Consider the following 24,618-nt stretch of genomic DNA (forward strand, 5'->3'; position numbering starts at 1 on the left):
GTATAACCTGCTGGAAATATGGAAATACTTGGACCAGTTTGGCCTAGCTGTAAAATACGCCTTTAGCAGATTGCCGAAGATTTTGCAAATGTAACATTAGGTTTGTTAGGACTAAATGATCATTCTCACCTTGCTGAACCACAAGACCAACAAGTATTTATGTGACACAAAGTACACACGTCATATATAGATATATTTATAATGAAATAGTAAATAGAATATAGAATATATCGAACATAAATGTATTGATGGATAATGGGGCAGAAGTTATTTGCATCTAGAGGTAATTGTGCGCTGGGCACTTCGGGTATTCTGGGATAGTTCTTGGGCACTCAGAGACCTACTGCGACGGGGATGCATTACAATGTAACACACACTTCCGCTTGCTCCCAACGTGGAAAGCATGAGTGAAGTCACTGGATACTGTAGCTGTTTTTAAACAATTGTTAGATATTAAAGTATGAGTTGTGGGTGACTCTGTTAAATATAAACATGCAGGTATCCACCGTGAATGACGTGAAAATCTATAATCTGAGCCATGGAAAATCACTTCCAGAGGTAAGATGCTCTTAGAATAAGCAGCTAAATTCGCTAACACGTTTTAGCCTACCATCTAGGTTAATTAGGCATCATAGTAAGTAAAGTAATGTGTGGTAATGTTTCAGAAACATAGAATTTGTGTTGAATTAGGTAAGTTATAACAGCAGTTATATTTTAAATAAGCGCTTGTATTCAAATCGACTTGTCGAGAGCACGCTTGGTGCATACAATGTAAACATTAAGTTATCCGGAGGTACTTGGTCACCTAGCTAGCTGTGTTGACTAACTTCTGTCTTTCGATTGCAAGCTTATGTAAAGCAGTAAGCTTGCTAACACCAGTTATTATAACAACGCACTGTCATGTTGATACCCAGAGACATTAAAAAGTAATTGCCGCAGAACTAATCATTGTCGATATTTTCTTGCTTCAGTGGTTATCAGACCGGAAGAAAAGGGCTCTGCAAAAGAGCGACGTTGGTGAGTTGTAGTTTTAAGTAATATTACAAATACACAGTTTATCACTAACAATATGGGTTTTGCATTATTGCCCTATCTCATCCTACAGGGCATTCAGCGTTCTTAACAATGATAGCCTGCTTAAAGCTTTGATCTCTGAGTTATCTATCAATATGTCAGAGCAACATGTGCTAGTACCCATTATGTGGTGTCACTTCTAAGGTTTGACTGTACACATATCACAAAGAACATGTTGCTTGATTGTGGGATAGAAATGATTCTGTAGTCAATGGTTAACTGAACATTGTGTTTGTTCCCTTAGATATCCAACGTAGGATTGAACTCATTCAGGATTTTGAGATGCCTACAGTGTGTACCTCACTCAAAGTGTCACGTGATGGGCAGTACATTTTGGCTGCAGGTGAGCATTAGACCATATTTGTGACTTTAGAGATTTAAAAATATGCCGGATTATTAATTTTGTTTAACTGGTATGTAAATTTGAAGTCTATGTTATGTCTTCCTTTTGCCATCTGAAAGATGAGATGGATAAACTCTGTCACTTGTCTACATATTTTTTCAGGCACTTATAAACCCAGGATACGCTGCTATGACACTTATCAGTTATCTTTGAAATTTGAGAGGTGTTTGGACTCTGATGGTAAGGAATCATTTTAAGATGCCTACCATTTAATCTTATGCAATGAAATGTCCATGCTGTGTGAGATTCTATCATACCTGAAGCAAATTAAGTGGAATTCCGTTTCCATCACTGTAATGCAGAACTACATAACAACACTAGTTGTGTGGGGTCAGATTTAACTAGCTGCGTGATGCCTAAGGACCTTAAATAATGTCACAGTAAATAAACCACTGACTACACAATGCCTATGGGCCTTGGAACTTTATAAGTGACTGTGCTCTGTACCATCTGCTGAGCACCACTGCCAGTGATTTTCCCCAAATTGCTTTGGAGTTCAGTCAGAAATGAAGTTAGGTGAGACCGGATACAACCATCAGAATATGTGTTATATGCTCAATTATTGACTAATTTTGCCTATGTATGCTTTACTGGTCTGCTGGTATCTTCGTTTCCAAAATTCCAGTAACAGCAATGAGTAGTCAGTTCATAGTATTGTAATTCCATGACAACAAGCAACAGTTACCATATAAGTGGGTCACTTAACCTCTCGCCACATACGTTGATGGTTAATTGTATCTAACTGATGAATGGAAAAGTTTACAGGTTATTTGTTTTATGGGGTTGTCTTTTCAGTCAGTTTTTTTATGTCTTGTGTGCAGATTTAATGTCATTTAGAACAAAATGATCCACATTTTCACAAACTTTCTTGCACCACTACTTATTAAACCAGACTCTGTGCAATGTCTCGTTCTAAAGGTATTAGCCAAATATGTTTACGATGATATTATTTATTTTCTGTTTCAGTTGTGGCCTTTGACATCCTTTCAGATGACTATTCTAAGGTAAGGCTCTTTTTTATAGAGTGCTTATTACTGTATCTTATAGGCCATTTTGAGTGTGTGTGTGTGTGTGTGTGTGTGTTTGTTTGTGTTGTGCCCTCATTTACCATGTGCTACCTTTGGGTGCAGCTGGTGTTTCTCCATATTGACCGCTACGTTGAGTTCCATTCTCAACATGGCCACTACTACAAGACACGAATTCCAAAGTTTGGACGAGACTTCTCCTATCACTACCCCTCCTGTGACCTGTATTTTGTGGGGGCCAGGTAAGGTCTCACAGCAAGTGTGTGCAGCATTCAAATGCTTATGGTCTGAGGACAGAGCGCTCTCGCTGTTCTGTGTGATCTAGTATACTTTGTTTTGTCCTGCTTCCCCAGTTCTGAAGTATACCGACTGAATCTCGAGCAGGGCCGTTTCCTCAACTCCCTTGAGACCAGTGCAGCGTGAGTATCCTCCCACCAGATGGAGCACTAGTACCAGGCCTACCAGTCTTGTATCTGAACAGCCTTGTCTTATTCCCCATGTGATCTTCTGGAGGTTTAATAGAACTTATGACTTCTGACTGTGACAGAGATGGTATGTTGACCTCTGTGAGGAAATGTTCACTCTTTCACTGTTTTACATGGTTGTGTATCTTATCTACAGAGAGCATAATGTGTGTGACATCAACCCTATTCATCACCTGTTTGCAACCGGGACAATAGAGGTATGTGAAGTTGAAGGCTTGGACTATGTCTGGTGAACTCCTACACTAGTTCCACTTTTTTGAAGTATAGGTGTTTACATTGCGTGTATGTGTGTGTTTTGCAGGGCAAGGTTGAATGCTGGGATCCCCGTGCCAGGAATCGTGTGGGCCTTCTTGACTGTGCCTTAAGCAGTGTGACGGACAGCACAGAGTGAGTGCTCAGACTCCTGGGGGTTTTTGGCCATCAGCAAAGATCAAATTGTTTTCAGTATACTCCTCTCATTCATTCAAAGCAAAAACCTTTTTATGTGTGTGTTTTCGACAGAGTTGATGGCTTGCCATCGGTGACGGCACTCAAATTCAACGGCTCACTCGGTATGGCAGTGGGAACTAGCACGGGTCAGGTAAGTGGATAAGATATGGACCGCATGGCTAAGCACATGGACACTGATGCCCCAAGGCTGAAAATTGCATGGGCAGGGTGATGCCCCCCCTGCCTTCTATTTTTTTTAGAGGAATGCTGGACTGGTATTTGGATGGACAGTTTTTGTGGACTATTAATGCAAAGCTGAGAGTCAGTCTTATCTCTAGCTAGCTGTGGGGATCTGAGATTAACCTGTTTGCTCCATCTCAGGTTCTCCTTTATGACCTGCGATCCTCCCAACCACTGCTGGTGAAGGACCATTACTACAGCCTTCCTATCCACTCCCTCAACTTCCACGAACAGTTGGACCTGGTGATCTCTGCTGACTCCAAGATCATCAAGATGTGGCATAAGGACACGGTAAGAGAGAAGCTCTCTGTCTCCAACAAACACCTACAGCGGGTAAAATAAGTATTTAACACGTCACCATTTTTTCCAGTAAATATATTTCCAAAGGTGCTATTGACATGATTGACATGAAACATGAAAGATGTTGGGTAACAACCCAAGTAATCAATACAGACAAAGAAACCAACACAAATACATTCAGAAATTAAGTTATGTGTATTAATTAGTGCTGTCAAACGATTAAAATATTTAATCGCGATTAATCGCATTTATGTCATAGTTAACTCAAAATTAATCGCGATTAATCGCAAAGTTTTATCTATTCTAAATGTCCCTTCGTTTAATTTTTTTTTTCCATCATTTTATTTTAATTTTAATGCCCTTACCAACATGGAAAAGTGAATTGGCTTGCTTTATGCAAATGTTTTATTTTATTGAAAACCAACATTGCCAAACAGGGCGGTACAAAATAAAATTATAAAGTGCACATTTCAGGTAAACAAGGACTCAGCCTATAGTGCAGTTAAACCATGGCTTAATATTTTCTTTTTTTCAAGTTTGCTGGGAACATAGCAGTCAGGCCTCTTATTTCAGAAACAATGAACCGTAACAGTTAGGTTACCAATAAAAGGTAAGCCTACTACTTCCTTGCTTTCAGCCAGCTGCCTGTTGACATTTTCAGACAACAGTGAAGCTGGCTTCTTTTGCACAACACAACTTTTAAAAGTAAACTTTCCATTCAGAAGCTTTTTATCATCCATTTCGCCGTATCGCGCTCACCATTCACTCAAACCGTAATGTTAGCCTACTGCACAGTTTGCGAGGCCAAAAAGAATGTTAATCTAAAAAAAAAAAAAAAATCGCGTTCATCTCGCGATAAAAAAATGAACGGCGTTAAAATGGATTTGCGTCAACGCCGTTAATAACGAGTTAAACTTGATAAAAATCTGCTGCCATCTACCAGGATGATGAAGATGAAACGAGGGTGGACATTTCAGTAAGACAGTGAACAGCCAAGGAAACTGTCAATTGGTTTCAGAGAAAGAAAATAAAGCTGCTAGAATGGCCCGGCCAATCACCTGACTTGAATCCAATTGAAAATCTATGGAAAGAACTGAAGATCAGAGATCATAGAAGAGGCCCAGGGAACTTTCAAGATTTGAAGACTGTTTGTGTGGAAGAATGGGCCCAAATCACACCTGAGCAATGCATACTACTAGTTTCTCCATATAGGAAGCGTCTTGAAGCTTTTGTACAAAGTATTGAATAAATATCAGTAACTGTGTTCAATACTTTTTCCCTGTGTCATTTCACATTATTATACATAACTTAATTTCTGAACTTATTTAATTTGTTTTCTTTGTATGTATTGGTTACTTGGGTTGTTACCAACATCTGGTGAAAATGTCATGTCAATAACACCTACAATACAATAACAATAACACAGAGGCTTGTTTCCCTGGTGTAGCACTAGGAATCGAACCATGACTGTTTTGCTGCTTCCAGCAGTCAATCCACAAATAAATACTGTTGATACAGTTAACGGTCACGTACATTCCACTGTGCACTACTTTGATACATTTTACTTTACAGAGTTGTAGATGACTGCAGCAACATGGCGCACTAAGCGTCGGCATAAAATTTTTTCGCGCTGTGTTGACATCACCGTTGACATGCGCAATGACCAATCCGTCAACCATGCCGGCCCCTTAGGGGCCCCCTTTTCGGAGATATTGACACCACTCCAACTCTGACGTGTCCATCCTGATTGAGACAATTTTATTGTTTTGGCGCTATATAAATAGAATTGAATTGAATTGATCCCGCGCAGTGATTCTGTACAAATATTTGCAGTCGTTCTTTTGTTTCTCTTTTTTTTTTTCAATCCTTTTTTCCGTTGAAATGAATGGGGAAACATATTGGAGAACTTTGTAAAGCCTTCGGGTTTCCAACAGCCACATTTCAACGACATCCAATATGACTGCCGTAAATTCTTGGTGTGGTCCGCTGGCCCTTTGCTCATGTTCTTTTGGGGCGGTCCGCTGGTGAGTTAGACAAATGGCCCCAATTTTGCCACTTCCTTTATAATGGTGAAATAATGTCTCACCTTGAGAGTCTTTAGTGCCATTAACTTCTTTTGTTTAGTGGCTGATGTTTTAAATAGACTATGCCAAGGGTACGATTAAGAAATGTCAGGAATTGCTGACGTTATTACAGTGCATGAAATGCCCTGTATTGTTATTCCTACGTGGCTTCTTTTTCCCCTTATTCTTTTTACCTTTTTCTGCGCTTAATTCAGCTCGAACCGCTTAACGTAGAAACTTTGTTCAAACTTTGTTGTGTAGGTCTTGTAAAGGACACTTCAGCTATGTATTTTTCTAAACTTTATACTTTTTCAGATACCGTAAATCCTCAAATAGTAGCCGGGGCTTTTATTTACTTAGGCTGCACAGCGCACCGGCCTGTATTTGGGGCAGGCTTGTATTAGGGGCAGGCCTTTATTTCTTACGGCTCTTCCGAATGTTCAAAAAAGTTCCGTGGATTTGAATGGGGCACCCCAACGTTAGCAGGTCTGTAATTTCTTGATATTCACCACCAAAAGTTAATGGCCGCTGTCATTGGCAACGGGTTTTGTGTTTCTAATTCACATCTTTCATATCATTCCGCAAGAAGTCCGTCATTTAACGTAGCGGAAAGTCATTGTATCTTGAAGTCAGCAAGTAATGGGTTGCTACGCAACACCTGGGGCGTTAAAGTTCTATTAGCCTGAAAAAAAAAATGTCTTAGTGGAAATCAGGAAACGTATAATAACAAATTCGCCTTGTAGGCTGAAACATTTCTTTTTTTATTGCAAACAGCCATGAAATTAGCCAACAACATTAAACATGAGGAGAACATGTATTTATGAAATGCATTCAATTCAATTGTGATGTCTGCTTTGTGCTGGACTGATGCTGGTAGGCTACAGTAAAATAGGCTACGGTACCTTTTTTTTTACCCCCGGCTTGTATACGGGGCCCGGCCTTTATTTGTCCTTATCAACCACGCCCCCGGCTACTATCTGAAGCCCGGCCTCTAATTGAATCCCGGTCTTTATTTGAGGATTTGCCGTATTAAAGAAAAACTAATAAAAAATGTCCCATTGACTTACATTGGGCCATTGTGACATCAAAATAGGGTCATTAAACTGGCTTGCACCTGTGCTTCACTGACACCTGCGCCAAGGTTCCTTCTCTCTGTCCCTCTCCATTCAACTGTATAACTAAGAATTACTTTCCTTCTTCCTCTCTTCTTTCACTTTCTTTTCTTCTTTCCTTTCTTCACTCTCCTTTCCTTCCTTCTTTCACTCTTATTTCCTTTCTTCTTTCCTTTCACTCTTCTCTCTTTTCTTCTTTCATCTTTCACTCTTCTTCTTTCTTTTTTCCACTCTTATTTCCTTTCTTTACTCTCCTTTCCTTTCTTCGTTCACTCTTCTTTCCTTCTTTCACTCTCCTTTCCTTTCTTCGTTCACTCTTCTTTCACTCTTCTTTCCTTTCTTCTTTCCTTCTTTCACTCTTCTCTCTTTTCTTCTTTCATCTTCCACTCTTCTTTATTTTCTTCTTTCCTTCTTCCACTATCTTCTTTCCTTTCTTCACTCTCCTTTCCTTCTTTCACTCTTCTTTCTTTTCTTCTTCCTTTCTTAACTTTTGCATTTCATGCACTGGTATTTCCTTCAGGAAATGCATTTTCTAGTTCTCCTTATTCTTTTTACCTTTTTCTGTGCTTAATTCAGCTCGAACTGCTTAATGTAGAAACTTTGTTCAAACTTTGTGGCGCAGGTCTTGTAAAGGACACTTCAGCTATGTATTTTTTTTTTCTAAACTTTATACTTTTTAAGATATCAAAGATAAACTAATAAAAAATGTCCCATTGACTTACATTGGGCCATTGTAACATCATAATAGGGTAATTAAACTGGCTTGCACCTGTGCTTCACTGACACCTGCGCCAAGGTTCCAAGGCACCTCTTCTCTCTGTCCCTCTCCGTTCAACTGTTTAACTAGGAATATTAAGAGACACCTTCCATACTCTACTTTTTTCTCTCTCCATCTTTCTCTCTATCCTCTCACTACTTTTTCTCACACTCCATCTCTCTGCTTCACTCCATTTTCTCTCCATCTTTCAATATTTTCCCTCTTTACTCTCTCTTTATCTTATTATCCATAGCCACTACTGTTCACTCTTCTTTCCTTTCTTCCTTCAATTACTCTGTCTATCAATTCCTACTCTTTTTTCAACCTTTTTGTCAGCCTTCTTTGACTTTACAGTCCTCTATCCTCCCTCACACTCCATCTCTCTGCTTCACTCCATTTTCTCTCCTTTCAATATTTTCTCTCTTAACTAAATTCTTATAGCTGCGGAAATGTAACAAATGTAATCATGTGTTTGCATGTGTTGTCCCTTTCTTTGGGACGGGTAGGCTGGGTGTGTGGGAGTTAAGCGATTTCAATCACTGACCTCACAAATTTTCAAACATGTTAACCTGACCGCTATTCAGTCTGTCCCACGCCTTGTCCAACAGGGGGTAGTTGTGCGAAACAATTATAGTATGAATAGGCATTGGCTTCCCATGCTGCTACGCAATCACACTCCCATTTTCTTGCAAAAATGCATCTCTAGTTATTCATATCAGCAAAACCTACCAGTAGTTTAACTTGCTTGTTCCCTTTTATGGGTTCTGAAAGTAACTATTAATGTTCTAGCCAGTTAACATAGTGTGTTTTACAATTGACAAATACTGGCAGAGGATCCATTTCTCTAACCCTCTGACAAGAGAGCAATAGTGTTATTTTTCACCTGTTACGAGAAATCTGTCATCGCAGGAGTACTTCTTCATAGGTTAAAAACAGAACTGCCGTCCACTGAAAGCAAACACCACACACACACACACACACACACACACACACACCACGCACACACAGTCTACTCTAAGCCCCCTGAAAGGTTCTTTGTAGAATGCTGTCAGCACCAGCCTAGCCGTTTAGCTTCTTCAGAAGAATGATTTCCAGACTCTCCGTTTGACTAAATTATGCGGTGAGGAGAGACTTGTATAATGCGAATGAGTCACAAACTAGCAACACCAAGAATAAAAAAACACCAAGCGTGTCATGTGTCCTCTTTAAACACTTCCATTGTCGTTTGGTTTAATTGCAGCGCCTTTCTGTAATGTGTCGTCTGAACTTGCAGCGCGTTTTGTAAATGCTGCGCATGTGTTGTCAAATTGACGAAGGTGTTTTCTTAATTTGCGTGTGTTTTGTCCATTTGCACACGTTTTCTTAAGTTGCAGTGCGTTGCGCTCTCAGGGCCACCGTACAGAACAGAGCTGTTAGTGTTCATTTACACTGAGCTTTTGAGGTTTCCTTGACAAACTGTTGGATTCATGTTAAGTACTAGGGCAAAGGTAAAGAACAAACATTTACTCAACACAGTATTCGTACCACCAATTTTAGATTATATATTATATATTTAAGAAATCACAAATAAGCGTTTGATGTCCTTTATGAAGCTTCTCGGCATGCTTTGGTTAGAGTCACTCGTGGAGGAACATTTTGCAATGTTGTTTGTTTTCTTTGCAGGGTAAAATATTTTCTACCGTGGAACCTCAGGCCGACATCAATGATGTTTGTATTTACCCAGATTCTGGTGAGTAGCATCATGGCGGTACGTTCTCAGTCTTGCCATACATACACAACGTTTGTTTCATAGCAACACAGAATAACTACCCTTCGGTGTATGTGTTACCAAGACTCAAGTCCATGGAAAACTGAGCAGATTCTTCTGTAGTTCCTGTCACCACATCTCTGATACCAGTTTTGGTACATTGTACAAAATGTGTACATCACATTTAAACATCGCTACATTGACCTCCATTGGTTTAGCATCTCAAGCTTATAAGCATACTTCAACCAAATACACGAACACAGTTGAAATGAATTAACATTGCTGCATTGTGTATGAGGTTAATGGAACATGTTTGAGCATGTTTGAGCGTTTGCATTTGATTGTTCCATCCACTGTGCCAGGAAATCCATGAATAGTCCAGTTATTTGCTAGATAAATGATAATGAAGCTAGATAATAGATATTTAGGGAGGTTAACAACAGGGGTTGCTGAAGCCTTTGCTAAACAAACAATTTTCAGTCTTATTACGCTAAGGATATTGAAAAGGTAGTTCAACTGTTGGTAAACGATTGATTTATTTATTTCTGAGAAGTATTTTCTTGCTGTCACTCTTTTCTGAGAAAATGGACTGATTGCAACATACAGAATTCTGGATATGTGACGTATTTGAACCTCCCTTGGCTCATCCATCAAAAGCCCTTTGTGTTGATAATGCATCCACCACCACCACTCATCCCTGTTGTAATTCCTCTTGCAAACACTAGATGGCAGAGGCAGTAACACAAACTTGATTTTCTACTCTCACTATCGGATGAGTTAATGTGAGGTCCATGCCTGATCAAATGTGCTACTATTGCTATATGTTATCACATGGTGTCAGAGGGAAACAGCAACATTGTACTTACACCATCCTCTGTTACTATCATTACAGGGGGGGGGGGGGGTGGTATTTAGCAATTAAGGAGCCCTACCAATTCAGTTGGTTTAGCTGACAGTTGTGTGCATCTGGGTTAGCAGCTTGTGAGACAGTATGACATTTTGAGCTGGCTACTGCAGGTTGTGCCCTTACTAGGCCTCCATGTTGTAATGTTACCAACACAAAGTGCTGACCTGGGACAGGGGATTAACAAACTTGACAAATGATGTTTGAAGGACTAAGCCATTCTGACCTTTGAGTCTTATAGTCTCACTCTAGTGGTGAAGTTTGTCTGGGAGTTATTGAGTTCAATATCCAGAGACAGATGGGGCCTAATGTTTAGAGCTGCCTCAGCCTTTACGTGACTAGGTTAGAGATTATTGTGTTAAAGGCAGAATTGGCCATATACAGCTATAAGGGTTAGGACAGTCCAGTAGTGCAGGATAAGTTATCACAGCCTCCACACCTGAAAATCCGATCAGATCAGTATCAGAATAATTTTTATTGGCCAAATATTTACACATACAGGAAATTAACTTGGTGTGGTTGATGCATAGGACATAAAACATAGAATCATATTAACAAAATAGCAAAAATAAGAATAAAAGATAAATGAAAAATAATTTGGGCACGTGCGGGGCTAAGATGCAGTGAATTGGAATTAGCATAGTGCAATATAGAAATAATTTACACTGTAGTGCATCAATTTAGGGGTTGTGTTTCCCTCTCATTCCAACTTTTAGGCTCTGATTGGTTATTTTACAGACTTTTGCTTTGTCACTGATTATCTATGTTCTCTCACTCTTTTGCTGTCTCCTATTCTCTCTACCTCTTTCTCTGTGTGTAGGTATGCTTTTCACTGCAAATGAAGATCCCAAAATGAACACATTGTACATACCGGTAATTATTGAAGTGTTTTGTTTGTGTTTTTGGCCCTTGAAAATGTTTTTTCTCTGTGGATAAAATGTCCCTCTAATAACCTTGGCCTTAATAAAAGTAATCATCGTCAAAACAAACAAGAAAGATACAATACCCATCTTCAAGTGCAGATGACGACCCATCCACAAACACCCTGCCTTGGGCTTTTCCTGGAAAATCTGTTCACTGGCTGACATCTGAAAAGCCACAAGACCTGATTACTCACTCCATATTTTCCAAGTACAGCCCTTAGACACGTCACTTTGATGATGGTGTCAACAGCGCTCCTCCGGCCCGTGCCTCTATCGTGGCTTTCTGGGAGGAATGTGTTTACACAATACAGCCGTGTGTTTGTGGATATTATGGAGATGGCCGTGCGTAGCCAGGGCAGATTAGTTTCTCGTTAAAGTGAGCTAGAGTGTGAAAGGTACAAACAGAGAGCACAGTGGAAATATTCTGAGAAACACTAGTTCAAAACAGTTGCCCCTGGCAACAACCATGAAGGCCGTTCTGTTGCAGAAAGTCAGAACAGCAGGTGTTTTACAATGTCAGAAGATATCATTATTTATGAAATGAGATGCATATGTCTACTAATGAGAACATCCTTATTTTGGTGATTAGTATGCCCAATGTTTCTCAACATTGCAAGGTTAAATACTATTCAATTTCCTCTTTTCGTGTCTATTTTCAGTCACTTGTGTCAGCCTGACTTAACATTGACATGAAGACATTTTGTGCATATACTTGAGAAGTCTCTCTACCCTGCATAACACCACGTGGTGGGTGCTTCAGGCGGATGACCGTTGATGTGGTTAAACCCATTCCCCCTCCGCTCTTTTCATTTGTCGCTCACTGCTGTCCTTTGTCCCACCTCAGGCCCTTGGCCCCGCTCCACGCTGGTGCTCCTTCCTGGACAACCTCACTGAGGAGCTGGAGGAGAACCCGGAGAGCACCGTCTATGACGACTACAAATTCGTCACCCCCAAAGACCTCGACAACCTGGGTAACTTGGATTTGATTTGCGTTGTCCTTCAGAGAAAGTGAAAAATAGGGAATTAAAACTAGGCTTCATTCCCTTGCATAAAGGTCAAAGCTTTCCACAAAAGCGTATTACAACAATGGGTTTCACTACGAGAACCAAATGCAATGCTTATTGAAGTGTTCTGTGTAAATACCTGTTCATCTACAAAGAGGTAAGGGGGTCTCACATAGCTCATGCTCCTAGCCTTTACTTGATGAATAGGTTATATTAGCCTTCACTAGACATTGAATTACACCATTAGTAGAGGCCAAAATGTATGATGGACCAGTCCCCTAATGCCCTTTTGTGGTACACTGTATGTAGTGGTGCCAGGTGCAGGGATAAAAAACCCTGGTTTTAGCTACCTCCTCAAATTCAGCCCGTGTTGCCAGCAGCACATGGCAATACTATCTGCAGGTTGGAGGAAAGAGATACCTCCAAAGATGAGATCAGGGAGGAAGGAAGGTGGGAAGTGTGGAAGAGATGGAGAGGGCAGGAATGCAGCCATCAGCAGAAACAAGATGAGCTCAAATGACACAGAAGCAGAGGAGAGGAGAGGGGGTTGGGGTGGAGGGTGGAGGGGAGGGGAGCCCCGCCACAGCTGTGGAATGCTGGGGTTATATAACAGTGGGCGGGGGGGAGGAGATGTCTGGCTTTTTTTAATTTTTTTCCCTTCCTCTTTGATCACACCAGCATTAGGCTCGCACACACACTCTCCCTTTCTCTCTCACGCACATGGACACACACGCACGCACACACAACCTTTTCAACATCCAGTGCTCTCAGATTTATTTACAGGACCTGAATTGGGTCAGAGACTTGGGACAAAGAACTCTCTCCTCCGTCCACCCACTGGCCTCTCTTGACCTCCATTTCTGTAAGTTATTGCAAGGGAAGCCGTAGTTAAACAGGCCATTCGGAATGACGTCATGGGTGTTAAGTCCTCCGTGTTCGATATTCCTCTCCTTTGTTTAGTCTCATGGAGCACCTCAGGATCTCAAGAAAATGTTTCATTTCCGGACACAGGAAGCCCAAATGACTGTCTCGGCTGTTGTGTTTATGGCCCCAGTCAAAGTGTTTTTTTGGCTCTGCTTTCTACAAATGTTCTCCAAGAGTAGTAGTTATGTAACAGCTTGAGTGAGCACTACAGAAGTCGCGTTTTATTTGGGTGGGGGGTGCGGGGGGTGACCCGCGTGACATACAGACACTGGGAGAACACCTTGCTCTGCAGGAAAAACCTAGTGGCTACTAGCATCAGCAACATGGGTTCCCATGAAACTTGAGGGCTTATGAAGGTCTTTAGGCAGAGTCTGTGTTTTTGTTCATTCATTGTTCGCTCCAGATAAAGATGGAGACAAGTCCATTCAAATGAAACCGTTTGCAACGTTGTAGTCTCTGGACGTCAGTGGTATGCAACCTTTTGTTCCCACGGACTTTGCCTGGATAAAGGAAGATTTTTCCGTGGCTGTATCCACTGTGCTTCCGTTGAGCTCAGGAGGCTATGATGGCCTCCTGTTGCCTCTAAACCTGTGCATGAAGTCTCAGATGTGGGGGTGACTAATCACCCAGGTATCCTCATGCGTGAGAGGCCTTGAGCTCCAACCTGTGCTCCCATTCCTTTCATTGCTTTTATGCTTGGAGGCAGCCAACCCCCAGCTTTTAACCTCACATGCTTCACAGACAGTGGCGGTGCATCCAGGGTGTCATGCGCCGATGCCTGCTCCTTTAGCGGGCCACCCAGGACCTTTCCCACACGCATCAGGCGCAGTGCCAGACGCCTTTGCCTAAGGGCCTTGTAAATCTTGAGGCCCATTACAGGAAGTCACCCTTTGGGAGTGGTGGTTTCTCAGGCTCATTTCTATACACACGCACACACACACACACCCACACACGTCCACACACACACACACACACACACACACACACACACACACACACACACACACTGTCCCTCAGTGGATCCTCTGACCTCTCCAACACGATGGATGTGAGAGGCCATCAAAAAGTTCTGTGTGGCTCTCCAAAGAACCACATCCATGGCAGAGTCAGAGTTTTGTTCCCCGCACATAAAGTCAGGGTTGACCTAACTTGTTCAGAGGGATTTGGTGCCTTTTTAATTACAACAGTCAGATCCAGTGAAAGAGAACAATGACTTATGGCCTCAGATTTAAATTAGCTGCGGTTCATTTGTTCCATTGCACAGGCATATGTATAGAGGTTACAAAACTCGTGGCATTTATAGAATAGAATAGAAAAGCCTTGATTGACATTGTATTTGCATACAATGGAATTTGCACTTATCAGCTTTGCACTGTGCTTTATAGATGTTCTTGGTTTCTTATCTCATCATAGATGATTTCCTATCAACTTATCCAGGTCATGATCCATGGATTTGGCGAACATCTTAACATTACCATAACATTTCCTCAATGTGCCAGATTTGTCAGTGGTCAAGGGTGTGGTGGTCTGTCTTATCAGTAGGTGTGAGTTTGGCCCAGCTGACTGTCCTCTAACTTATCCTGCAGGTCTCACTCACCTGATTGGCACGCCCCTCCTGCGAGCCTACATGCATGGCTTCTTCATGGACATCCGCCTGTACAATAAGGTATGTGATGGAAAGCACCTCCTGTCTATGTCTGGAATGCAGAACTCGTTAAATTCACCAGTAATGCCTGACTTCATCTGAATGGACCACATCTGAATGAGAACAATGTGTTTTTTTTGTACAAATTGCCACAGGTCTTCTTTCATACCTGGCATACCTTAAGCTGCAGATAACAATTTTCTCACGAATTGCTTGTTACAACACGGCGTCATATTATATGCACACTCCTTATATAGTGTTAGAACTTGTGAAAGAAACATCCTGCCATGTTTTTCCCTTCAGGTCAAAACGATGGTGAATCCATTTGCATATGACGAGTATCGCAAGGATAAGATCCGACAGAAGATTGAAGAGTCCAGGGCCCAGCGTGTTCAGCTGAAGGTGCGGCCTTCTGTACATTTCCCTGTTGGGTGGGGTGGGCTCAAATCCAGGACTTTTTCTTTTTATGGCTTTTGCTGCTGTATCTCAAGTATTGCAGAATATCCTAGACTTTCTAGCGATATAGTATCTTAATTAGACTGAAATGTTGGAACAGGTGATACCTGGCCTTTTTTTAATTCATGGCTCCTGGAACTGTTCGGGATTGTGAAAGGCTCTTGGGAGATGAGCCAGAGCTGGAGGTGGAACAGTGAGAGGCTCTGTTTCACCGTTGTCTTGTGTGTCTCTCTCTCGTGTACCCCGTCCCTCCTGAGGTAGAAGCTGCCCAAGGTGAACAAAGAGCTGGCCATGAAACTAATGGAGGAGGGAGAGGACCAGGCCCTGCTGAAATCTAAGAAGAAAGCCAAGGTGGGAGAATAATGCATGAACAAACACACACACACACTTGTGTATATGGAAAATAAAGTCATTGTTTTGTTTTTAAAGCACATTATTTCCTTTCAATTTAAGACTCAGTGTTCAGCTATTCTTTTTAATGCAAAAGTGCCTCGACGCCCAAAAACCCTTTGAAGAGTAGAGTTGCCACACATCGAAGCAAAGGCTCTGACAAATTATTTCAGTTCATGTGGCGGCCCTCCGTAATCCACCTCTTTTTATTCACCTACATTCCAGGGCACCGCCAGCATCCTCAGCGACGACCGCTTCAAGGTGATGTTTGAGAACCCCGAGTACCAGGTGGACGAGCAAAGTGAGGAGTACCGCCTGCTCAACCCGCTCGTGTCCAAGGTCAGCCAGAAGAGGAAGAAGAAGCTGATGATGCTGGCCCAACTGGAGGCTGAGGACGAGGTGAGGTGTCAGCGAAATCCCATTGGCCTCGGCTAAGGCTTAATGTCTTAAGGCCTGTTTCACACTGCCTGCGTTACGGCTGCGTTACTTGTTGAGTTTCATTCCGCCGCCCATGGTAACAGGTTCGAGCGTGCACACTTCCTGTGTGAGAAACGTGCTGCGAGCCATGTAGAGTTTCAGCGTGGAGCCTGTTTTTCACACGTGAGGTCAGCGTGAGGAAAGCAGTTCTCAGCTAAAATAGACAGTAAAAAGATGTTTTAACAGTCATATTGACATCATACCAGCTAGAATTGCATAAACTGACACCTTTCTCCGCAGTTTCAATGTCTGGGCTATACGTCACAGATATTACAGAAATATAATTTTCTTTATATTTATAATATATATTTTATTAAGTATAGATATTTTTTTTGCATGTTATGAAACGGGAAATTGGAAGCAACATGTGTAGCTCACTATATACGAACCCAGTAGCATGCTAACATTAGATAGCTGGCTCAGACACCTCGCAAATCCGCTCAGAAGTATTTTTCAGTTACAATACGTTTTTTTTTAATTGCAGTGTCTATTTCTCTGTAACTTTTAAAAAGTAAGCAAAAAAAAGTCAAACAAGCAACTTTTAAATTGCTGTTTACCTTGTGGGTAGTAGCATGCTAACATTAGATAGCTGGCTCAGACAACCTGGCAAATCCTCAGACGTATTTTTCAGTTACAATAACGGGGTTTTAACATTGCACAGTGTCTATTCCGCGTTAACTTTAAAAAAATCAAAGTAAAACAAACAACTTTTATGTACAAATACAACCATCTACGGAGTTTGGTCCGTCGAAGCAACTGGGTGACCACGCAATAACGCAGTCGTAGAAGCATAACGGCACCTTTTAGGGCTGACAGTAGCAGCAACGTAGCAGAAACATCAGCGGTGTGAATATACACAGACAACCGAGGCGCTGCAGTACCGCAACACAGCCACCAGGCACATGCAACGCTGTGTGATGTGTTAAACAGGCCTAAGGCACCAGACACTGGTTTAAAAAATCTGAATCAGTCAAGGTCTTTTGTGCCTTTTTGGATCTAAAGCACTAAACAGAAGTAAAATCCTGCAGTTTCTCCAAGTTGGTTGAAAATGACCTTGTTCTTTACTGGTGCTAGCAGAGACTGGCAGACATGAAGAAAGAGACAGCCGGGTTTTTTTTTATCTCTTTCTCGCTCTTTCCCCAACCACAGAGGAAGGCCCAGCAGGAGGAGGAGGAAGAGCCGGAGGGCCGTGGCAGCTCCGAAGAGGACACCTCCGACGACGATGACGACAAGGGCTGGGTGGCCGAGGTGCGCGAGCAGCGGCGCCTCATTCATTTCGAGAAGCGCGACCTCAAGCACAAGGAGTGGGAAAGAAGGCAGCAGGACCGAAACACGGACCTCCGAGCCGCTGGCACGGCCTCCCAGCAGAGTCAGTCCCAGAGGCAGGGCCAGCCACAGAGCCAGCCACGCTTCTACCAGATCAAAGCAGGGGAAGAGTTCCGCAGCTTCGGTGACGTGGCTCGCAAGCAGAAGCTGCAGAAGTAAGTGATGTCTTTGGATGGTCTGTTTGGATATACATGACATTCATAGTAGAATTTAATTATGCCTTTTGGTCAGGATTGTATTGTTTTAAAGTGTAGTTCTGCAGCCACTTTGATAACAGTGCATTCAGAGTCTTAAGTAGGACGGCAATAGTTCCTCTGGTATCCAAGTCCACAGAAGCTGAACGACCACTAAAAACAACATCTTTGGGACAACGGTTTTATGACCTTATGAGCTTCTACAATACTGAGAGTTTGGAGTGAGTTATTTCAAAATAATCAGCATGGCAAGCTTGACCGAGATGATAAGCTGCAGGACCTAGCCAGTACAGCATACAATTTCTACCTTATAAACCTTTAATCATTCTCCTAATGCTGGCCTTCCTCAGTGCCAAAGATTATGGGGCAATTTGAGGACCTTTTGGCCCTCACTGCCTCTCCTCTACTGCTTGCTGAGTAGTTCAACAGGGTCATTGATTAGAGATAATACTCTAATGGCTGTGTGCGTTTGCCAGACCCTCAATTTCCTGTGTGTTCCCTTTGGCCTACTGCCTGTGCTTGTCCATCTGGTCTCCTTTGTTGGACTCTGGAATGCCAAGTGGCGAGGGCTTGTGAAACATCTTATTGGTTAATTGACAGGTGACACATGCTAGAGCCAGGAAAGGGATGAGGCCTGTTGGAAGAGGCCCAAATATAGACGGGAGGCTTTTGTAGGGTCGCGCCTGTTGTGGAACACCCTCTCACCCACTCCACATCACACTACGCACAGAGGGCTGATGTTTGGTGACAGATGAAGGAGAGAGAGGGGGAGTGAGAGAAAGGGGGGTGGGGGGGAGGGAGAGAGAGAAGAGAGAAAGCATGACCATGAGGACGGGAGGACACAGACTGCTGTGGCGATCTGTCTCTGAGACTGAGGTTGCTCAGGGTTTAAAGTCTGGAATGTTCATTTTTGTAACGGCCTTGCACCACTCTGTGAAAACTACCGGAGACAGATAGCTGAGTTTTTAGAGCCACCTCTCTCTAGCACTTCTAGACTCTAACCTGAACAGTTACATGTCGTTTTATGAATCCATAGTAGTAGATTGGTCTTGTGTTAAATTGTGAGAGAAAGGAGGTTAATACTTTTAACAAACATTTCCATTGAAGCTGTAAGCAAAGAAGTGTTTTCCCAATCACTTACGTCTCTGTTTGTGTGTGTCTTTGTGTTTGTGGCAGGGCCACGCTGGAGGAGCGTTTGAGATTGGACGAGACCTCAGGGAGGTCCAACCTCGCTGATTCGGCCGTGGGCAGCAAGCAGCTGACCTTCACGCTGAAAAAGGTAAGCAGAGGAATTGCACAGGTGAAGGTAGTGTCTCCGATAAAGATGTGCTTAGAATGCACTAAATCAGACTGTGTATTCAAATCACACTATGTGATGAGTCGGGTAAAAACTTTGACACCTTTACATAATGTGACCATGCGTGTCCGTGTCCGTGTCAATATTTGGCAGTTGTGGATGTCTCTTGTAGATAGAGCTTCCACCAAGCGTTAGTCAACAGGGGTGCTTAAAGGCAGTAGGGCAGGGGTCACCAACCTTTTTGAAACTGAGAGCTACTTCAAGGGTACTGAGTAGTACGAAGGGCTAATTGTTTGATACAAACTTCCTGAATAACAAAGTTGCACAGATCGCTATTCGATTAGTCTCACATCAGATGATAAGAAGCTGAAAGAGTCTTTGTTTAAAGCTGTTGGGTTAGGACTAGTTGTTAAATAAGTGCTTCTTGGCCCAACTTCTCCAGTGTTATCATCTGCGAGTAGTGTTTTTAGAACATGCCTTGCGGGCAACTCACGTGGTACTGTGTTGGCTACCTCTGCAGTAGGGTAATCAATGATTCACTGAGAGGACTGCTCTTGTACAGTATTTTGTGGCTGGAGGTCTAAAGGGGAAGTCAGATGCACTAAGGGCATACTGAAAGCTCACATCAGCTATATTAAGAATAGAAAAAAATACAGAATAACACCCAAATCTGTGTTTTACACTCCTGCTCCTTATAGTGTAATACAGTTCATCTGGAGGATAATGACAATCTGTCATGGAAATGGCAATGAGTCAAATATAACTTAATTGTGAAATATTGGCCTCAAAACATTTTGTGACACAGTCCACATGCATTTTAGTTCCTTGTCAGTTGAAACTCTTAGTTCCTGCTTCCCGGCAAGAACTGTTGTGAGTTCCCAGAAATGTGGGCTGGAGGTCGCAGTAGTCATACAGCATGGTTAAATACAAGCTTATCAAGGGTCAGCAAAAGACACATTTTAGGTTGAGAGCAGCTGTGCAAATGAGCTCTTCAACAACCAAAGGCAGAGTAATGGACTGCACTGCACACCAAAGACATTCAGAGGGAGTTTGTCATGGCAAAGTGACCGAATGTATCAGGTCATGGCAGTTCACACCACCAAAGCAAGGTCATGAGTTAAGTTATCGTCGACCTAGTTATTTATGTAATTTGTAAATGATTGGCCAACTAATCTACTAATATTTCAAGATATGAAAATATTCATCCTAGTATGCAACCATTTAATCGGTGTATGGTTGCCGCATTGAGGTTGAAATCAAACCAGAGAAGACTTCAAGAGTATAAAGTTCCCACTCTGAGCTTCTGAAGCCCAAAAGATTGTGAAAAAAGCAACAGAACTGCCAGTGCAAAAGGAACTAATGTGGTGTGGACATATCCTGACTGAGGGAGCATAGAGTTCAGTTTGTCCCTTACAAACACACACACACACATACCCCACATATACACACACTCTTACCACATTCTGTCCCTCATCTCTCTGTTCATCCCTTTCCTCTTTCTGTCATCGTCTAGTGGCCACCTCCTTTCCTCTGTCCCACCTCTCCCTCTCAGGAGAGAGTGCAGATGGACTGAGCACTGAGTGGGTGAAAGAGGTCAAACTGGGTTGAGTGTGGGAAAGCAGGGTCAGCTCACACTCCTCTCTGTTTCTCTCTCTCGCTCTCGCTCTCCTTCTCTCGCTCTCTGTCTCTCACTCTTTGTAACCAACAGCTTGGGGTTTTGCTGACCCTCCATTTGTTGACCAAGAATGCTGGTCTTTCAGTCTGCAGCATTCTTTTCTCTCTCCCCCACTGTTCTCTCCATCTCTCTTCTCACACTTTCTCTCTCTGTCTCTCTCTCTCTCTCTCTCTCTCTCTCTCCTATTCTGGCATGCTGTGCGATCTCGCTCAGATGGGACTGGGGAAGGAAGCCCACAGGATAACGGCTGGCTGCTTTTATTTTTGTTGTTGTTTTTGAGCCAGCCCGGTAATGTCACAGAAAATGTCATGTTTATGTTAATCCAGATGATCTCTTTTATAATCCCCCATGCATCCTTGGCCTCGCTCGCCATGGGTTTGAGGCCAAAGGGGGGGTTAAGGTCGTCAGCACCGCAGACAAGTGGCTCTCCTCTGCCTGGGAGGTCCATGCTGGCGTCGCAGGGTGACAGTGTTCCCCAACGCCTGGCTCCACACAGAGATGTTAAATCTGCATTTGTAAGAATAGAAGCCACTAGATTATGGCGACTTTTGGGGATCACCCTGTCTCCAGGATGTTCCGACATGCTATGATGGGACTGCTTCTGGTGAAAATGTTATTGCATACTAAACAAATATGCACACACACACACACACACACACACAATATGGGAGAAGTGTGTACTGATAGGAGAAGGTGTGGGTCATATCATGTCTCACCAACTACTACATGGCATAAGGATTCTTGCTGCAGAACGTGACGTGACATCAAAGGCCATTCCATCTCTGTGGCTCAGGATTGGTTTGGAGGTACCCAGTCTAGTAGTCTTCTAGGCCAGCCATGACTGGCACGTTGTGACAAAAGCATGAGCAGTTGTCTGGAGACTACTCTTCCAAATGTTGGTGCTGCAGTGCAAGCCGACACAGTCAGTGCTAGGTAACTCACCCACAACCTGACGAAGCACCTTTCACCTTTGCTGTTTTCTGTTAAGCAGAACCTTTCAGCAGACAAGAACTTTCTAACCATGTATATGTATGCATGGGTCCAGACCAGAGTGCTACACAGACTAATGAACATGTCCATGGAAAACTAGTGTTTTATATGTGCTTTTCTAAATGCTAAATTTCCCCTCTGTCTCCCTCTGTGTCATAGTCTGATAAACAGCGCTCACAGCAGAAAGCTGAGAGGGATCACCATGAGGAGAGGAGGAAACTGAGGCGACCTGCAGCTCACTTGAAGACAGGAGGCCGTGGCTGGAGTGGAGGCAGAGGGCGAGGGCGAGGCGGGGGTGGAGGCCGAGGTAGAGGGAGGGGGGGTGGTGGCGGTGATGGTGGTGGCGGCAGAGGCCGCAGCAGCAGCAGCAGCAGAGGCCGCTTCTGATGTACCTTACTGACCACAGGAAACCTCTAATGGATGGCGGCTGTCACAAGGAAGATACCCTGGTGTAATGCAAGCAAACGGTCATCTTCTCGTGACCAAAAGACTGTTTCATAATTTTTCACACATCATAAGGAGAAGACCAGAAGTGCCAGAATTTCATCTGTTGCTCTTGAGTGGAAGTAGTCTTAATATAAAGATACAAAGTGTGTGTGTGTGTTTTAAGAGGGAAAGAGAGACAGAGAGCGCGAGAGACAGTTCTGCCCAGTACCCAGGTTGTGTCCTCAGAAGTGTCCTCGTCAACACAGCCTTCACCTTGTTCTGTTCCTTCCCGATGTTCTTTGGGGCAGACTAAATAAGAGATTGTGTACCATATTGGAATATAAATGTTTTTAATCAAAAGTTGTTGTCCCTCATTGCTGGGTGTGTCCTTCAAGTGGGAAAAGAGATGTGTTGCTTAGCTCATAACATACAATTCCAGCAATTTGAGGAAATATGAAAGTTTTCTCACTCTAGGCCCTCTGTGGGCGAGGTATTTCTCGACATGACAAGCAACAGTTTTGTTCATGTTGCACAGTTCACCACAACACTATCAAACATGTCACACCACCCACCCACCCACCCAACATACAGAGCAGCGTGGAAATGGAGAGAAAAGGCAAATGAGGCCCAAATTCTTAGAATTAGTTATTCTCTCCCCCTCCCCCACAAGGAGACTCCCACAAGTCTCCTCTCAAACAGAGCTGTGCTCCTTTGACACCACGGTGCTGCACGTCCAGCTATCCCCTCCCTGGCCCCTCTTAAAGGCAGTGACACACTCACATATAATTAGAGCATTCATTCAACCCTCCTGTCATGTCGGTCCTCAGCTACCTTCTGGGGGGAATTTCTTTTGTCCGTAAAGCACACCCCTATAGACTGGGGGGGGGGGGGGGTTCTGTAGATCTTTATCGCTTCAATGTAGAGAAATGAATGCAAGGCTTCTTGTCTATAGGCTAATAGTGCAATAGCTCACTCCACCTTAAAGAACTGGCAACAATGATCAGCCTTACATAGTTCAGATTATCAATTTTAACTTAAAACCAGTTCTCAACCTGCTGGGAATCAGTTGCAGAGTCTTGATTTGACATGTAGCCCAGTTCCTTGGCTTTGGTGTTTAAAGGATAAGTGTTGGAAATGTACAACAAACCAGTGTTGACTGTTTTTCAGCAATAGAGTCCAGCCTAGACTAGAGTAAAACAGTGAAAATGTCTACACCAAACTAGTGTTTGTGGAAATGTGTGGTATTTTATCTGTGAGGTTGAACTTTGCCATTGTTGACACATAGCACTTATCCAAGGTGATAATGGATGCCATGTCTCGATCACCAAGGGAATTCTGGGAAAACACTAAAAGTGTCTCATTGCCAGTTTTTTGCAGTTGACAGCCAACATATCAAATGATGAACTATGGCCCAAAATGGTTATCAAGTCTTCACAAATGACACTGCTCACTTTAGTGGTGCAAAATCTGCCAGCTGTGGTCTACAAAGCGACAGTGCAGGGCCATTCACAACAAAAGACATCAATGTGAGTGTCTGGAGAGAGTGGGGGCTCCTTGACAACAATAGCAGAAGCAAACCAGTCGGGTCCAGTCTAGACCAGCATGGAAGACATCAGAGAGTGGGGGGCTGTTCCTTATGGGACTCCATTTAGCAAGCCAGTGCTTCCGAACTTCACCCCACCACTGATGATCTACGACCGGTTGAGAAGTAATCCAGCAGTGTGACTACAGGAAGAAGTGTGTGTGTGGGGGGGGGGGGGGGGGCTTCTAGAGCGTTTGAATAAACACACTTTTGAGTGTGTGTGAATATAAGAGTAGGTCTGGTTCCGGTTCTCACAAAAGAAATGACTAAAGGCAGTGAAAATGAAAAGGCTGAAATTTCCTGTAATGTGTATATGTTGTAAGGTGGCGTAAAAGAAACTGACACTTAGCCACTAGCCAGTGGCTTTCTCACCAGCAGAAAAATCAGTTTCATCAATCAGGGTCAGTCCCTGGTGTTCCGTTTCTGTGATGGTTAATTCCGGTGTTTTGTGTTTGGGGAAAAAAGTGTGCCATGCTTCTAGAAATGCCAGCGAGCGCCTGACCTACTTCAAGTGTCCCAGATCTCCTATAACCATGACGATTACGTTGCAGGAAACTGCTCTCCAGCCCAGCAGAACATCCGCACATATGTCATGCCTTGCCACCAACTGGACACCAAAGTTGCTGGGACAACTGGTGAGCCAATGAATAGGCACTTTTCTTTTCAATTGAGATGTTACATAACTGAAATTGGTGTAACATGGAGGTGTTCACTCCCTCTCCAGACAGGTCCTGTTACAACAAGGGAAATAGGGTATGGTTAGTGGTTTT

General features: G+C 43.0%; 1 protein-coding gene across 1 annotated transcript; it reads left to right on the forward strand.

Moving 5' to 3' along the window:
• Positions 1–350: 350 nt before the first annotated feature.
• Positions 351–22,626, forward strand: nol10 (nucleolar protein 10). Its single transcript, XM_012823478.3, has 21 exons — positions 351–558; positions 972–1,017; positions 1,319–1,417; positions 1,580–1,657; positions 2,444–2,481; positions 2,608–2,744; positions 2,856–2,921; positions 3,124–3,184; positions 3,289–3,374; positions 3,489–3,567; positions 3,798–3,947; positions 9,551–9,617; positions 11,360–11,412; positions 12,307–12,433; positions 14,977–15,056; positions 15,339–15,437; positions 15,753–15,842; positions 16,107–16,280; positions 17,508–17,839; positions 19,055–19,157; positions 22,000–22,626. The coding sequence occupies exons 1-21, from the start codon at positions 493–495 to the stop codon at positions 22,225–22,227; spliced, it is 2,259 nt and encodes a 752-aa protein (XP_012678932.2). The 5' UTR covers positions 351–492; the 3' UTR covers positions 22,228–22,626.
• Positions 22,627–24,618: the final 1,992 nt, after the last annotated feature.

The sequence above is a fragment of the Clupea harengus genome, chromosome 14, assembly GCF_900700415.2.
Source record: "Clupea harengus chromosome 14, Ch_v2.0.2, whole genome shotgun sequence".
NCBI classification, from domain to species: Eukaryota; Metazoa; Chordata; class Actinopteri; order Clupeiformes; family Clupeidae; genus Clupea; species Clupea harengus.

Excerpts from the sequence above, each read along its gene's own strand:
- nol10 (XM_012823478.3), top strand. The coding sequence starts at position 493 with ATGCAGGTATCCACCGTGAATGACGTGAAAATCTATAATCTGAGCCAT. Across the intron at positions 12,434-14,976 it reads CAAAGACCTCGACAACCTGG|GTCTCACTCACCTGATTGGC; the intron begins GTAACTTGGATT and ends CTTATCCTGCAG. Across the intron at positions 19,158-21,999 it reads TGACCTTCACGCTGAAAAAG|TCTGATAAACAGCGCTCACA; the intron begins GTAAGCAGAGGA and ends TCTGTGTCATAG.